Source organism: Aegilops tauschii, chromosome 1 (assembly GCF_002575655.3).
Source record: "Aegilops tauschii subsp. strangulata cultivar AL8/78 chromosome 1, Aet v6.0, whole genome shotgun sequence".
In the NCBI taxonomy this organism is placed as follows: Eukaryota; Viridiplantae; Streptophyta; class Magnoliopsida; order Poales; family Poaceae; genus Aegilops; species Aegilops tauschii.
The window spans coordinates 448,955,022-448,971,141 of record NC_053035.3 but is presented as its reverse complement, the minus strand read 5'-3'; the positions used below and the strand labels follow the sequence as shown (position 1 = coordinate 448,971,141).

General features: G+C 44.1%; 1 protein-coding gene across 1 annotated transcript; it reads left to right on the top strand.

Moving 5' to 3' along the window:
- The first annotated feature begins 11,168 nt into the window (after positions 1-11,168).
- Positions 11,169-13,704, top strand: LOC109772367 (malate dehydrogenase, chloroplastic). Its single transcript, XM_020331051.4, has 2 exons — positions 11,169-11,429; positions 12,208-13,704. The coding sequence occupies exon 2, from the start codon at positions 12,214-12,216 to the stop codon at positions 13,408-13,410; it is 1,197 nt and encodes a 398-aa protein (XP_020186640.1). The 5' UTR covers positions 11,169-11,429; positions 12,208-12,213; the 3' UTR covers positions 13,411-13,704.
- Positions 13,705-16,120: the final 2,416 nt, after the last annotated feature.

The window sequence follows — 16,120 nt, the reverse complement described above, 5'->3', positions numbered from 1 at the left end:
AGTAGGAATTAAGCTTGGGGATGCTTGATACATCTCCAACGTATCTATAATTTTTTATTGTTCCATGCTATTATATTATCTGTTTTGGATGTTTAATGGGCTTTGTTATGCACTTTTATATTATTTTTGGGACTAACCTACTAACCAAAGGCCCAGTGCAAAATGCTGTTTTTTGCCTATTTCAGTGTTTCGCAGAAAAGGAATATCAAATGGAGTCCAACCGGAATGAAACCTTCGGGAGAGTTATTTTTGGAACAAACGCAATCCAGGAAACCTGGAGTGGACGTCAAGGAAGCAACGAGGCGGCCACAAGGTAGGGAGGCGCGCCTAGGGGGGTAGGGTCGCCCCCACCCTCGTGGGCCCCTCGTGGCTCCACCGACCTACTTCTTTCGCCTATATATACTCATATACCCTGAAAACATCCGAGAGCACCACGAAACCCTATTTCCACCGCCGCAACCTTCTGTACCCGTGAGATCCCATCTTGGGGCCTTTTCCGGCGCTCCGCCGAAGGGGCAATCGATCACGGAGGGCTTCTACAGCAACACCATAGCCTCTCCGATGATGTGTGAGTAGTTTACCACAGACCTTCGGGTCCATAGTTATTAGCTAGATGGCTTCTTCTCTCTCTTTGGATCTCAATACAAAGTTCTCCGTGATTCTCTTGGAGATCTATTCGATGTAATTATTTTTGCGGTGTGTATGTCGAGATCCGATGACTTGTGGGTTTATGACCTAGATTATCTATGAACAATATTTGGTTCTTCTCTGAATTCTTATATGTATGATTTGATATCTTTGCAAGTCTCTTCGAATTATCAGTTTGGTTTGGCCTACTAGATTGATCTTTCTTGCAATGGGAGAAGTGCTTAGCTTTGGGTTCAATCTTGTGGTGTCCTTTCCCAGTGACAGCAGGGGAAGCAAGGCACGTATTGTATTGTTGCCATCGAGGATAAAAGGATGGGGTTTATGTCATATTGCTTGAGTTTATCCCTCTACATCATGTCATCTTGCCTAATGTGTTACTCTGTTCTTATGAACTTAATACTCTAGATGCATGCTGGATAGCGGTCGATGTGTGGAGTAATAGTAGTAGATGCAGAATCGTTTCGGTCTACTTGTCGCGGACGTGATGCCTATATACATGATCATGCCTAGATATTCTCATAACTATGCGCTTTTCTATCAATTGCTCGATAGTAATTTGTTCACCCACCGTAAATTATGCTATCTTGAGAGAAGCCACTAGTGAAACCTATGGCCCCCGGGTCTATCTTCCATCATATTATTTTCCTATCAATTTGCTATTTATGCCCCGTTTATTTTGCAATCTTTACTTTCCAATCTATATCATAAAAATACCAAAAATATTTATCTTATTATCTCTATCAGATCTCACTTTTGCAAGTGGCCGTGAAGGGATTGACAACCCCTTTATCGCGTTGGTTGCAAGGTTCTTATTTATTTGTGCAGGTACAAGGCGACTTGCGTGTAACCTCCTACTGGATTGATACCTTGGTTCTCAAAAACTGAGGGAAATACTTACGCTACTTTGCTGCATCACCCTTTCCTCTTCAAGGGAAAACCAACACATGCTCAAGAGGTAGCACAAAACATTGTAGACATAGAATATTTGGAAAATACATACGGCTCTGAATGTGACAGACCCATTGACTAAGCTTCTCTCACAAGCAAAACAAGATCACACCTTAGTACTCTTTGGGTGTTAATCACATAGCGATGTGAACTAGATTATTGACTCTAGTAAAACCTTTGAGTATTAGTCACATGGCGATGTGAACTAATCACATGGTGATGTGAACTATTGGTGTTAAATCACATGGCGATGTGAACTAGATTATTGACTCTAGTGCAAGTGGGGGACTGAAGGAAATATGCCCTAGAGGCAATAATAAAGTTATTATTTTATTTCCTTATATCATGATAAATGTTTATTATTCATGCTAGAATTGTATTAACCGGAAACTTAATACATGTGTGAATACATAGACAAAACAAAGTGTCCCTAGTATGCCTCTACTAGACTAGCTCGTTAATCAAACATGGTTAAGTTTCCTGACCATAGACATGTGTTGTCATTTGATGAACGGGATCACATCATTAGAGAATGATGTGATGGACAAGACCCATCCGTTAGCTTAGCATTATGATCGTTAAGTTTTATTGCTATTGCTTTCCTCATGACTTATACATGTTCCTCTGACTATGAAATTATGCAACTCCCGAATACTGGAGGAACACTTAGTGTGCTATCAAACGTCACAACGTAACTGGGTGATTCTAAAGATGCTCTACAGGTGTCTCCGAAGGTGTTTGTTGAGTTGGCATAGATCAAGATTAGGATTTGTCACTCCGATTGTCGGAGAGGTATCTTTGGGCCCTCTCGGTAATGCACATCACTATAAGCCTTGCAAGCAATGTGACTAATGAGTTAGTTGCGGGATGATGCGTTATGGAACGAGTAAAGAGACTTGCCGGTAACGAGATTGAACTAGGTATGGTGATACCGACGATCGAATCTCGGGCAAGTAACATACCGATGACAAAGGGAACAACGTATGTTGTTATGTGGTTTGACCGATAAAGATCTTCGTAGAATATGTAGGAGCCAATATGAGCATCCAGGTTCCGCTATTGGTTATTGACCGGAGAGGTGTCTCGGTCATGTCTACATAGTTCTCGAACCCATAGGGTCCGCATGCTTAACGTTCGACGACGATTTGTATTATGAGTTTATGTGATTTGATGACCGAAGATTGTTCGGAGTACCGGATGAGATCACGAACATGACGAGGAGTCTCGAAATGGTCGAGAGGTAAAGATTCATATGTTGGAAGGTTGCATTCGGACATCGGAATGGTTCCGAGTGATTCGGACATTTTTCCGGAGTACCGGGAGGTTACCGGAACCCCCCGGGGAAAGATATGGGCCATAGGAGGGAGGCTAACCAGCCCACAAGGGTCTGGTGCGCCCCCCACAAGGGAGGAGGCCGAATTGGACTTGGGAAGGGGGCGCCACCCCCCTTTTCCTCTCCTACTCCCTATCCTTCCGCTTTTCCCCCTCCGGTAGAAGGAAAAAAGGGTGGGGCCGAATCCTACTAGGACTGGAGTCCTAGTAGGACTCCCCTCTCCCTGGCGCGCCCCTTGTTGGCCGGCCTCCTTCTCCCCTCCTTTATATACGGGGGCAGGGGCACCCCAAAGACACACAAGTTGATCTTTTAGCCGTGTGCGGTGCCCCCCTCCACAGTTACACACCTCGGTCATATCGTTGTAGTGCTTAGGCGAAGCCCTGCGCCGGTAACTTCATCATCACCGTCACCACACCGTCATGCTGACGGAACTCTCCCTCGGCCTCAACTGGATCAAGAGTTCGAGGGACGTCACTGAGCTGAACGTGTGCTGATCACGGAGGTGCCGTACGTTCGGTACTTGGATCGGTTGGATCGCAAAGACGTTCGACTACATCAACCGCGTTACTAAACGCTTCCGCTTTCGGTCTACGAGGGTACGTGGACACACTCTCCCCTCTCGTTGCTATGCATCTCCTAGATAGATCTTGCGTGATCGTAGGAATTTTTTTGAAAATACTGTGTTCCCCAACAATTCTGCACAACTCCAAACAAGCTGAAACTTCATGATGAATTTTGATGGAATATATATGAAATATTGGAGCAAATAAGTACCGGAGGGGGCCGCCCTGGTGAGCACAAGACACCAGGGCGCGCATGGGCCCCAAAGCGCGCCCTGGTGGGTTGCGCTCATCCAGGCCCACCTCCGATGCCCATCTTCTGGTATATAAGTCATTTTGACCTAGAAAAAAAATAAGGAGTGGACTTTCGGGACGGAGCGCCGCCGTCTCAAGGCGGAACTTGGGAAGGAGCACTTTTGCCCTCCGGTGGAGCGATTCCGCTGGGGGAACTTCCCCCCGGAGGGGGAAATCATCGTCATCATCATCACCAACACCTCTCCCATCTTGGGGAGGGCAATATCCATCAACATCTTCAACAACACCATCTCCTCTCAAACCCTAGTTCATCTCTTGTGTTCAATCTTTTTACCGGAACTATAGATTGGTCCTTGTGGGTGACTAGTAGTGTTGATTACATCTTGTAGTTGATTACTATATGGTTTATTTGGTGGAAGATTATATGTTCAGATCCAATATGCTATTTAATACCCCTCTGATCTTGAGCATGGTTATCATTTGTGAGTAGTTACTTTTGTTCTTGAGGTCACGGGAGAAATCATGTTGCAAGTAATCATGTGAACTTGATATGTGTTCGATATTTTGATAGTATGTATGTTGTGATTCCCTTAGTGGTGTAATGTGAACGTCGACTACATGACACTTCACCATATTTGGGCCTAAGGGAATGCATTGTGGAGTAGTTATTAGATCATGGGTTGCGAGAGTGACATAAGCTTAAACCCTAGTTTATGCGCTATTCCGTAAGGGACCGATTGGATCCAAAAGTTTAATGCTATGGTTAGAATGTATTTCTTAATACTTTTCTCGTAGTTGCGGATGCTTGCGAGGGGGTTAATCATAAGTTGGAGGTTTTTTCAAGTAAGAACAGCACCTAAGCACCGGTCCACCCACATATTAAATTATCAAAGTAGCGAACACGAATCGAATCAACATGATGAAAGTGAAGGAAATATGCCCTAGAGGCAATAATAAAGTTGTTATTTATATTTCCTTATATCATGATAAATGTTTATTATTCATGCTAGAATTGTATTAACCGGAAACTTAGTACATGTGTGAATACATAGACAAACAGAGTGTCACTAGTATGCCTCTACTTGACTAGCTCGTTGATCAAAGATGGTTATGTTTCCTAACCATAGACATGAGTTGTCATTTGATAAACGGGATCACATCATTAGAGAATGATATGATTGACATGACCCATTCCGTTAGCTTAGCACTTGATCGTTTAGTATGTTGCTATTGCTTTCTTCATGACTTATACATGTTCCTATGACTATGAGATTATGCAACTCCCGAATACCAGAGGAACACTTTGTGTGCTACCAAACGTCACAACGTAACTGGGTGATTATAAAGGTGCTCTACAGGTGTCTCCGAAGGTACTTGTTGAGTTGGCATAGATCGAGATTAGGATTTGTCACTCCGATTGTCGGAGAGGTATCTTTGGGCCCTCTCGGTAATGCACATCACTATAAGCCTTACAAGCAATGTAACTAATGAGTTAGTTGCGGGATGATGCATTACAGAACGAGTAAAGAGACTTGTCGGTAATGAGATTGAACTAGGTATTGAGATACCGACGATCGAATCTCAGGCAAGTAACATACCGATGACAAAGGGAACAACGTATGTTGTTATGCGGTTTGACCGATAAAGATCTTCGTAGAATATGTAGGAGCCAATATGAGCATCCAGGTTCCGCTATTGGTTATTGACCGGAGACGTGTCTCGGTCATGTCTACATAGTTCTCGAACCCGTAGGGTCTGCACGCTTAATGTTCGATGATGATCGGTAATATGAGTTTATGTGTTTTGATGTACCGAAGGTAGTACGGAGTCCCGGATATGATCACGGACATGACGAGGAGTCTCGAAATGGTCGAGACATAAAGATTGATATATTGGAAGCCTATATTTGGACATCGGAATAGTTCCGGGTGAAATCGGGATTTTACCGGAGTGCTAGGGGGTTACCGGAACCCCCGGGGGGCTAATGGGCCTTGTTGGGCCCTAGTGGAGAGAGAGAGGGGCTGGCCAAGGCAGGCCGCGCCCCCCTCCCCTTGAGTCCGAATAGGACAAGGAAGGGGGGGCGGCACCCCCCTTGCCTTTCCCCCCTCCCACTCCTTCCTTCCCCCTCCTAGTGGGACTAGGAAAGGGGAGTCCTACTCCCACTAGGAGGAGGACTCCTCCTCTTGGCGCGCCCTCCTAGGGCCGGCCGGCCTCCCCCCTTGCTCCTTTATATACGGGGGCAGGGGGCACCCCATAGACACACAAGTTGATCAGTTGATCTTTTAGCCGTGTGCGGTGCCCCCCTCCACCATAATCCACCTCGGTCATATCGTAGCGGTGCTTAGGCGAAGCCCTGCGTCGGTAGCATAAATCATCACCGTCATCACGCCGTCGTGCTGACGGAACTCTCCCTCGGAGCTCTGCTGGATCGGAGTTCGCGGGACGTCACCGAGCTGAATGTGTGCTGAATGCGGAGGTGCCGTACGTTCCCCTCTCGTTGCTATGCATCACCATGGTCTTGCGTGTGCGTAGGATTTTTTTTGAAATCACTACGTTCCCCAACAGAAAGTGACTAGATGAATTTCCCGTGTACCCTCAAGAACGCTTTGCCTATTATAAGAGACCGTTTTGACATGTCCTTTGCCTCAAAAGAATTGAGCTACCTTGCTGCACTTTTGTTACTATTATCGTTACTTGCTCGTTACAAATTATTGTTGGGGTCTACGGTAGGGTGCGTCGACTGCAAATTAAAATTTTCCTACGCGCAGAACAATAGGAACATGCGACGGGAGATGGATCACAGTTCGTTACCACTAGACGCGCAGTGACATGCAGCGGAGTAGAGTTGAGGCAGCGCGTTCCCGGAGTCGCCTTTCCTGGAGTCGTCTCCTCCTTGCCGGTCCCCACGTAGCCGATCGGATCCCGCGAACAGGTTCGCCGGAGCAGCGCAAGTGCAACGCCTCTAACGGTATCCGCGCGTGCAGGAGGAACGTCGTGCGGTAGACTGCTAGGTCCGATCACACAACCGGCGGCGAGTGGAGGTGGCTATTCGCAACACATGCAAACCCTAGTGACAGCGACGAAGCAATCAACCCCTGAGTGTGCCGCACCTCCACTTTATATAGGCGTCCGTCGCGGGCTCAACACTTGGGCCTTGTACGGACCCTGAAGCCCATAAGTCTACTCGGCCAAAATTCGAATACAACTCGGATCACATTTGACCAGTGTCCTCGGATCCGACCTTATAGGTTTCTTCCCTTAAGCGCGCGACCCCTTAGGTTCAAGTCGGCTTGGTCGCAGGTCGGATGACTTCCAACTTGCTCAGCTTGTAGCGGCCTCTAGCAAGGCGTGCCAACCACCAAGTAGACAATGAAGCTGGTTAGGCGAACCTGTACATCACACTTCCATTCCTTTTGCCACACGGTATATGTTGTCTGGCTTAAGGCGAGTCTGTCATCCTTGTGCTAGCCCGACCTCTTTCTCGTTCCAGTGATGCCGACCACAAACCGGATTATCTCATAATCCTTGTCGCATGGCCATGCTTATCCTGGTCGGATCACACGAGGGGCCCAGGGTATATCTCTCCTGATCGGAGGGGCAAATCCCATCTTGCTCTACCATGTCTCACAGCATGGGTCTGGACAAGCCCGAAACCTACCTTTGTAACTACCCAGTCACGGAGTAGCGTTTGGTCGGCCCAAAGCAGGTCTGTCACCATCCCGAGTACATGCGCCAGCTCAGGTGTTAGGACATAGAACGTATGTCGTACTAGAGACTCATAGATGACATATCGCTGCGTCTCATAGTTGGGTCTGTTCGACTCGGACCTTATCTCGACTCGGATCCGACTACGTCGAATCCGACCAGATCCTTCCAAGCCCATATTATCCGGTTAGCATCCAATGCTCCATGGCTAGTGAGACCAAGCCATCGACCGTGTCATATGCTAGTCTAGTCGGCTGCGCGTCCACACAGCCCTTTCGACTAGGGACCTTTTAGGGCAGTCATCATACAATGCATAGTCCCACAAACAAGTCACGTACTTGCTGATACACATCATTGATAATGTCCAAGGACTATCTTTATTCATAAACACATAGGAAATATCATCATACATGATTGCCTCTAGGGCATATCTCCAACAATTATCTTGTTGTCAAACTACTCTGTTACTTACAATTTCAGCACCTGCAGACATTACCTTGCTGAAAACCACTTGTCATTTCCTTCTGCTCCTCGTTGGGTTCGACACTCTTACTTATCGAAAAGAGCTACAATTGATCCCATATACTTGTGGGTCATCAGTGAGGGTCGTGGGGAACGATGGGGGAAGTGGGGCGACGGGGGGTTAGGGTTTCCCCCAGGTGGGGTTATGGAGGGGGGAGTGGGGGCCGGCTGGGCCAAGGCCCATCGGGCATGGGAGGTTTTCTCCTCCTTTATTTTTTTGTTTTTCTTTTCTTTTATTCCGTTTTATCTTTGTTTCCTATTATTTTAGTTTTTGTAAAATATATACTTAGCATCTAATATAGTATTTCAGTTTAGTCCACTGCCACAAAAAGTCTAGTCCCCAAATAATTTAGATTGATATTTTATTAATTAGTAAAGGCATTTAAATAATTAGGTTTGCTACTATTTAAATCATTTAGTACAGTTAACCATTTCATAACAGTTTGGTTTCACCACCATAATCACCTATGCATTATCTGGCACGACCTGAACATTTTAGTTTCATTGTTTGAAAACATTTATTGTTTGCCTTAGTTTTGAAATTGAATTTGAATCGGTTTCGAATCAACGCGAGTTTATCAACAGTACCCGAGGTGACGTGGCATCATTAGCAGAGGGTTACTGTAGCTTAATTATTCGGGCATCACAAAATGAGACTAATATAATGGGAAGGTTGGACGAAGGGGTGGTGGGAAGAAAGGTGAAATGGTAACCTTACGTTCTTTTTAAGTAGTAGAGAAAAGAAGATACGAGAGAAACAAGGAAAAACACCTATTTTTTCTTCTATGAGAAACTTCCTCATATTGACAGGTCAACAGATGAAGAATTAAATTATCAACTTATACATTAAGGGCATGTTTGTTATCTTCACCAGGTTCAACCAACCCCGCCGGATGCAAATTCTTCGTTTAACAGAAGCAAATGTTCATCATCACGGCAACATATCCTCATGTCATTTGAAATAAAAAAATCTTTTGATGGAAACAAATTCATATTTCTATGGAAAGAATTCTTTGGTTGATGAAATTAAAATTGTATTGTATTTGGAAGCAAATTTTGCCACTACGTAGCACCTTTTATTTTGCTAAATCGAAGCAATTTTTTGTTACCATGGAGACAACATTTGTTACTCGACGGAAGCGTGACTCTGCTACAAATGATTAAATTAGAAAAAACTATTTATAGCTCGAAGCAAATTTTTGCTGTGCCAAAAGTAAATTAATGTTTCACCAGAAACAAAATTATACTCAGGGAATGGTTCAAACTCATCGGATTTAACAATATGTTTGTCTAAAGAGGAACTATCTTCGTATTGCAGTATCATCTTGGGCGCTTGATTGAACCCTTTCCCCAATGCCGCTCATCCCGAATGTATCACCATATTCCCAAGTTGTTTTTTCGACAGAAGACAAGAAAATAGTATGACATCCGTTTGCTAGCTTCACTACATGGGTCACTCATTGCATGACATCTTCAAATTTTTGGCATATGTAGAGAGGAAATATGCATGATACCCCACTCAGGTAGGTGTGACTTTACTCATTGCATGAAAATTAATTTTATGTAGTAGATATTTAGTATTATTAATTGTCTTGGTACAATGGTGGAGAAGAGAAGTAGTATTAGATGGATTTATAGGTTAGAGTCTCATGGCAAGTTAATATGTACCATGGTAACTTTATATTTGAAGGATCACTCACACCGAGTGAGATAGTTGCTCCTTAAGCAACAACTCCATTTATCTGAACACAAGTCAACTCAAGAATGACATGTGCTCCACTACATAGACATATCATTGTTAAAAGGAAGACATGTCTGAATCTGACATGTTGACTAAAGATAAAACCCTCAAAATTGTCGCATCTACACTAACACCACATCTCGGTGACCAACCACATATGTTTGGTTATATTTAGATAAAATCAATTACACCTGACATCAAATTTAATAAAATCTCAAATGACTTGACTAGATGCAAGATGCTAATGAAATAATCCTTGCAATCTGAATATTATCTAATGGATACAATCTATTACTGTTGCATTGATCTCAATATTATCTATTGGAACCATAAGTGCATGTTTGTATAGTAGGATGTGGATTCAAATATATGTTTAGTTCAATGATATTGCAAAAAAAATGAGGGTGTCATCAAATTGAAATGTACAATCTCATGCACACGATTCCTCTAAAGGAGTACAATGGTGGTAAAGTCAAATGACTTCACTTTTGAAGTAATGCATCAGAACCCTCGCCCGATTCCCTGAAAGGACTGCTATGTACTTAGGGCAAAGCGTTTTGGAGGAGGAAGATAGATGAAATCTAAAAGAAAGAATGCATGCTATGGTTTGCAGTTTGATGGAGCACACTTTGATTGAATTGTTTTCCCGATTCCGCTCATCCTGAAGGCATTCTCCCATTTTCAAATTTCTTTGTCACTCAAAGACATGGCACTTGGAGTTTGGTTATGCTGATCGAAGTTTGGTTGAAGAGGAACTCTAAAGGCCACTACACCTAGGATTACTCTGCCTTTTTAGTGTTTCTAGGATTACTTTGGTAGCGTGTACTTTATGTGACGTAAAATTGTTGTCATCATATTCATATTCCAGAGTATTTATTTATAATTATGATTTTCTGTCGCGAAAGTTACATATCGCTATTTTATACTCCCTCCATTTAGTACTTATATAAGGCCACTACAGAAAATACACTTTGCATCTATATAAGGCCACTAACAGTAACCAAGATAAAAATTAATGATATTTTCTTGAGCTACTAGCAACCTATTTAATACTTGCATGCATGCAGTCATAATGACACTCTAATCAGCTTTCTATCCCTTCTTTGCATGCATGCAATGTATTAATGATCCCATTAAACGAAAATACCTTAGTACATGTAATATTAGGTTGTGGCCTTGTGTATATAAAAATGGAGGGAGTAATTATTATTCCATTTCACCTATACAAGCACAAGTGTGTATCTTGATTTATTTATTTGAGGGAAGCACAACAACATCTCCAAGAACTACACGGAGGCAAGACCCCCCTGCCCCAGCTGCCCCCCGTACCGGGTCCACCTAACGGCGGACGGAGAAAGGAGCGTCGGCCAACGGCAGAGCCAGCCCGTTGTCTCCGAGGCTACCGTCCAGCGAGCGAGGCAGCGCAATAAAAATCAAAGCCGATCTCTCTCTCTCTCGTGCGCCGCCACCGCCGCTGCCCAGCCCAGCTATTTATTTATCACCAGGAGTCCAGAGCCACCTGCCCCCAACCAAGAAAAACACCAAAGGGTGAGCCAAGGGCCGCTGCCTCCGCCCACCAACCGCCGACGCCCCCTCAACCCCGCCCCCTCGGGCCGCGCTTCGCCGCCGCCGCTCCCCTACTTCATCGGCGCCCTGCTGCTGTCTACGCCCCGTCCCACTCCCTGCCGACTGATTGGGTCTCCTTCCTTCCTTCCAGGTATGAGCATATAGGTTGGTTCGTCTCATCCGGCGCAGCACCAGTTTCTCTCTGTTGTTAAAATCAATCGATCCCGCCAGGGTAGGGAGGGGAGGGCACCTCCGCAATTTCTCGGTGTGTCGCCGCACTATTTAGATCCGCCCCTGCTCGTGGCAGCATATTATGCGGAGTCATATAGGTTACTAAATTGCTATTGTGAGATGAGCCATTGTGCAAGATTTTCGTGCAGTGCCATCATACAGACGGCCCCCCTTGCACAGATCCAGGGATCTGATTGTCTGCGTGTCGTACAGCCCTGCATCATGTTTAGCAAAGCCGTAAATTGCTGCATTCTGAATAGAAATAGCTTCCTCTCATTATTCTACCTAGGGAAATTTATCTCTGATTCTACCTAGTACTTGTTTAAATTCCGCGGTCGGGGAAGAAATGTCACAAGTGTTTACGTGTAATTTGAACTCCTATTTCATTACAGTAATTCATAATTAGTACAGTTCCTTTCGTGTTCAAAATGAAGGGAGGAAATAGTTTGCCATCCCTTGTTCCATTGATGCTTGCAAGCAAATACATAGTATAACTTACAATCAAATGCCCTTGTTTTATTCTCGTTACATTTTATTTCGAATGTTCGTACATCTACTCCATGGATGGTTTAATTAGAATCTGCATTTACCACTGTATTGGGCTGTTAGTCTAGTTCAATTTTTTTAGATGGAACTTGTAATTAGACGCTGCATGTTACCACTGTATATTAATCTCATATATAACTCTGTTCCTGCAGTAGGACATGGCATCAGCTGTTACCATGACTTCAGTTAGTGCTCAGGCCGCTTTGGTTTCAAGGCCAAGGAGCCATGGCATCACAAGCTATGGTGTCTTAAAGGCATCGTCGTCATCAGTTAACTTTGAATTGGGATCCTCATTCCTCGGCAAGACCGCACCTCTTCGGGCATCTGTCACCACAAGGGTTGTGCCAAAGGCAAAGTCTGTGGCTCAGATACTACCTGAGGCATCTTACAAAGTGGCAGTGCTTGGTGCTGCTGGGGGCATCGGGCAGCCATTGGGCCTGTTAATCAAGATGTCTCCTCTGGTCTCAGAACTGCGCCTGTATGATATTGCGAATGTCAAGGGAGTCGCTGCTGATCTCAGCCACTGCAACACACCTTCTCAGGTCATGGACTTTACTGGCCCCGCAGAATTAGCCAACTGCTTGAAAGGTGTGGATGTTGTTGTCATCCCTGCCGGGGTCCCAAGAAAGCCAGGCATGACTCGTGATGACCTGTTTAACATCAACGCGGGCATCGTCAAGTCGCTTATTGAGGCTGTCGCAGACAATTGCCCTGAGGCCTTTATCCATATTATCAGCAACCCAGTCAACTCCACAGTGCCGATTGCTGCTGAGATTCTGAAACAGAAGGGTGTCTACAACCCCAAGAAGCTTTTCGGAGTTTCCACCCTAGATGTTGTCAGAGCTAACACGTTTGTAGCTCAGAAGAAGGACCTCAAGCTCATTGACGTTGATGTCCCAGTTGTTGGTGGTCATGCTGGAATTACAATCCTACCTCTGTTGTCCAAGACCAGGCCATCTGTCACCTTCACGGATGAGGAAACCGAAGAGCTGACAAAGAGGATACAGAATGCAGGGACAGAGGTGGTGGAGGCGAAAGCTGGTGCTGGATCTGCTACCCTGTCCATGGCATATGCCGCCGCCAGATTTGTTGAGTCATCACTCCGTGCGCTGGCTGGTGATCCAGATGTTTACGAGTGCACGTATGTCCAGTCCGAGCTAACTGAGCTGCCATTCTTTGCGTCCAGAGTTAAGATTGGGAAGAATGGTGTCGAGTCCATCATCTCTTCCGACCTGGAGGGAGTGACCGATTACGAGGCCAAGGCACTCGAGGCGTTGAAGGCTGAGCTGAAGGCCAGCATCGAGAAGGGTATCGAGTTTGCGCACAAGCAGCAGGGAGCTGCTGCGTCTGTTTGAGGTAAAGGAGAACGATAACTGCGTACGAAGAGAATAAAAGGCAAAATGATTGTCCCTGTCTTCAGTTTTGCAGCCTAGAGTGTTGACATCATGTAGGAAGGAGTATGCCCTGGAGCAGCTATATTTCTCAGTTGTCGGTCAATTTCTTATGATTCTAGATTGCATGAGGGCGTGAAGCCCCGAACTCGCTCCCTGCTCCGGGGCCTTGTTTTGTTTGACGACACATTACGCCTGCTGTTCTTGTAGCTTCCGAAGTTGACAAACCGTGGAATAATAATAACCCAAATGCTTAAAGTGCAGCTGCGCTATTACGTCGTTGCGAGCGCACGCGCATGGATTGCAAGATGGGACAAATCGGTTTCAGATTTAGAAAACTGCTCATCCATCCATTCTATATATGGAAAGATTCCTCAGTACATTGATTTTTCTCCACCTCATCAGATCAACCGTCCGAACCCAGCAATGATGTAGCATGCATTAATTTCAGTGTTAGAAAATTCAAAAAGCTATAACTTTTAAACCACGTGTCCGAATTATTATCTGTTTTCACCGTTGGGTTCCTCGTGACGAGCTCTTCAAAACTAGATCTCATATGAATATGTTTTGATGATTTTTTTTCAAAAGCAACTTTGATGCTAGATGAGGCAACTTTAGTGCTAAACATGAGTCACTCTGATGCTAGATAAATTGCACCCTGTGTATAACTGAATTCGCCGAGTAGCCTCCTAATTAGTTGTATGCAGTAGTGTAATATGTAGTTAACATGGTTGCTAAGTTGCATATCAAAAAATAAGTTGTAAATAGTTCAGTTGCCTGCCATACTGGTAAAGTTGTTTACCATAGAGCGGAAGTTGCATAACATGGCTTCTAAGTTGTGTACCTCACAAACCAAGTTTACCTACATCGCTACGAAGTTGCCTACGAGTGATCCTCAATTGCCTACAATACTATGGAGGTTGTCCATCAAGGGACCTAAGTTGACTACAATGTCGAAAAGTTTTTATGGGATCTAAGTCGTCTATCATGATTCCAGTTTTCTAAACTATGTGGGATGGATGGTGTGAGATACTTGTGCTTTCCTTTTCTGGGGGAGTCTGCCCGCCAACGTTATTGAGTGCACGCGTGTTGGCTAGTCAGGTCGTGATGAGCTCTTCAAAATTAAACCCCACCTAGATATGTTTTGATTTTTTTAAAGCAATTTTGATGCTAGATGGGGCAACTTTAGTGCTAAACAAGCAACTTCACTCCATTAAAAGTAAGTAATTAGCAACGGTAAGCAACTAAGTAGTAATAGAGAACAACTTTGAAACAGAGGCAGATAACATCACATCACCTTCATAACCAACTTTCCTTCTACTAGAAGCATCTTTATAGTGCTAAAAATAGACAACTTCACTACATTTTGTGTCCTAATTAATTTTGTCTAAAATTCTTCTAACTTCTTTACCGGTACTTCTAAGGTTTCTATTGTTCATGCTCCTATGTCGTTGTTTCTAAATTGCCTATAACACTATGAAGTCATCTGCCGTTACTGCTCTTGTGCCTGTTATTGCTAGTTATGGTAGGCAACTTGACAGTGAATCTAGGCAACTTCAGAGTGTTTGTAGGCAACTTAGAAAAACAATGATAAACAACTTCAAGATATTCTAGGCAACTATTTTATAAAGTTAAGCAACTAAACAGCAATAGTAGGCAACTAATTACCAATAGCAGGCAATTGGCATCAATGGTCGGCAATATATAGTACTTATAGGAAACTGAATATCAACCATAGACAACTAACCATCAATAAAAGACAATTGAGCAACCATACTAAACAAGTTGGGATAGTGTTAACAAAATTCACATATACACATAGTGCAATGAAGTTTATTTGTATGTAGCACTAAAGGTGCCTTGTGTTTTGTGTGATTTTTCTCATTTCTACGCGAACCAACTTATTGGCAGTCCTACTAGGCCAAAAGAAAGAAGTTGCTTCCATATAGCACTATAGTTGCCTCAATCGCACTCAAAGTTGCTCTGGAAAAAAGTTTGACGAAACCTACTCAAATGGGATCTAGTTTTGAAGAACTCGTCGTGAGAAACCCAACGGTGAAAACGGAACTGAATTTTGACGCTTGAATCAAAAGTTACGGCTTTTAACATGTTTTGAGCCCCAAATAAATGCACGTGGAGACAAAGATCTGGGCTGATTTATTTGTAAAGTAGCATGGTCACGTGGGCATGGGAAAGGTAGTGGCAGGGACGAGGTTGTTTCCTTTTTTAGAAACGTATATGGACGGACCGGTTGCATTTTTCATATATAATAAGAGTGCTGGATCTCGTAAATAAGCGCCTGGGCGCTCGCTAGCCCCGTCCTAATAATAAAGCATTTCTTTGATAGTTGCTCGGATCCTCTTATGTGGGAACTTGTACTACTATGTTGCGGTCACCATCAGGTTCCTATAGCTCTTGGCTACTTGTCATTTTCCTTGTGTTTTAATTGACTCTATTTTATTGATTGATTGGCGAGTTTACACAGGATTCCGTTGTCAGTCTTGTTATTATCGATGTGAACAATGTGTCTGTGCGTGTGAGATGGACGGCTGGAAGAGTAGCACTGAGTATTTTGGTACGTACAATTTCGGCGTTTTTATCTCGCGCTGCTCTTGCAAACAAATGGAGTCTGAACTTGATCATTGCTTGTCGAAACCTCATTTGCTGCCTAGAT

Excerpts from the sequence above, each read along its gene's own strand:
- LOC109772367 (XM_020331051.4), top strand. The coding sequence starts at position 12,214 with ATGGCATCAGCTGTTACCATGACTTCAGTTAGTGCTCAGGCCGCTTTG.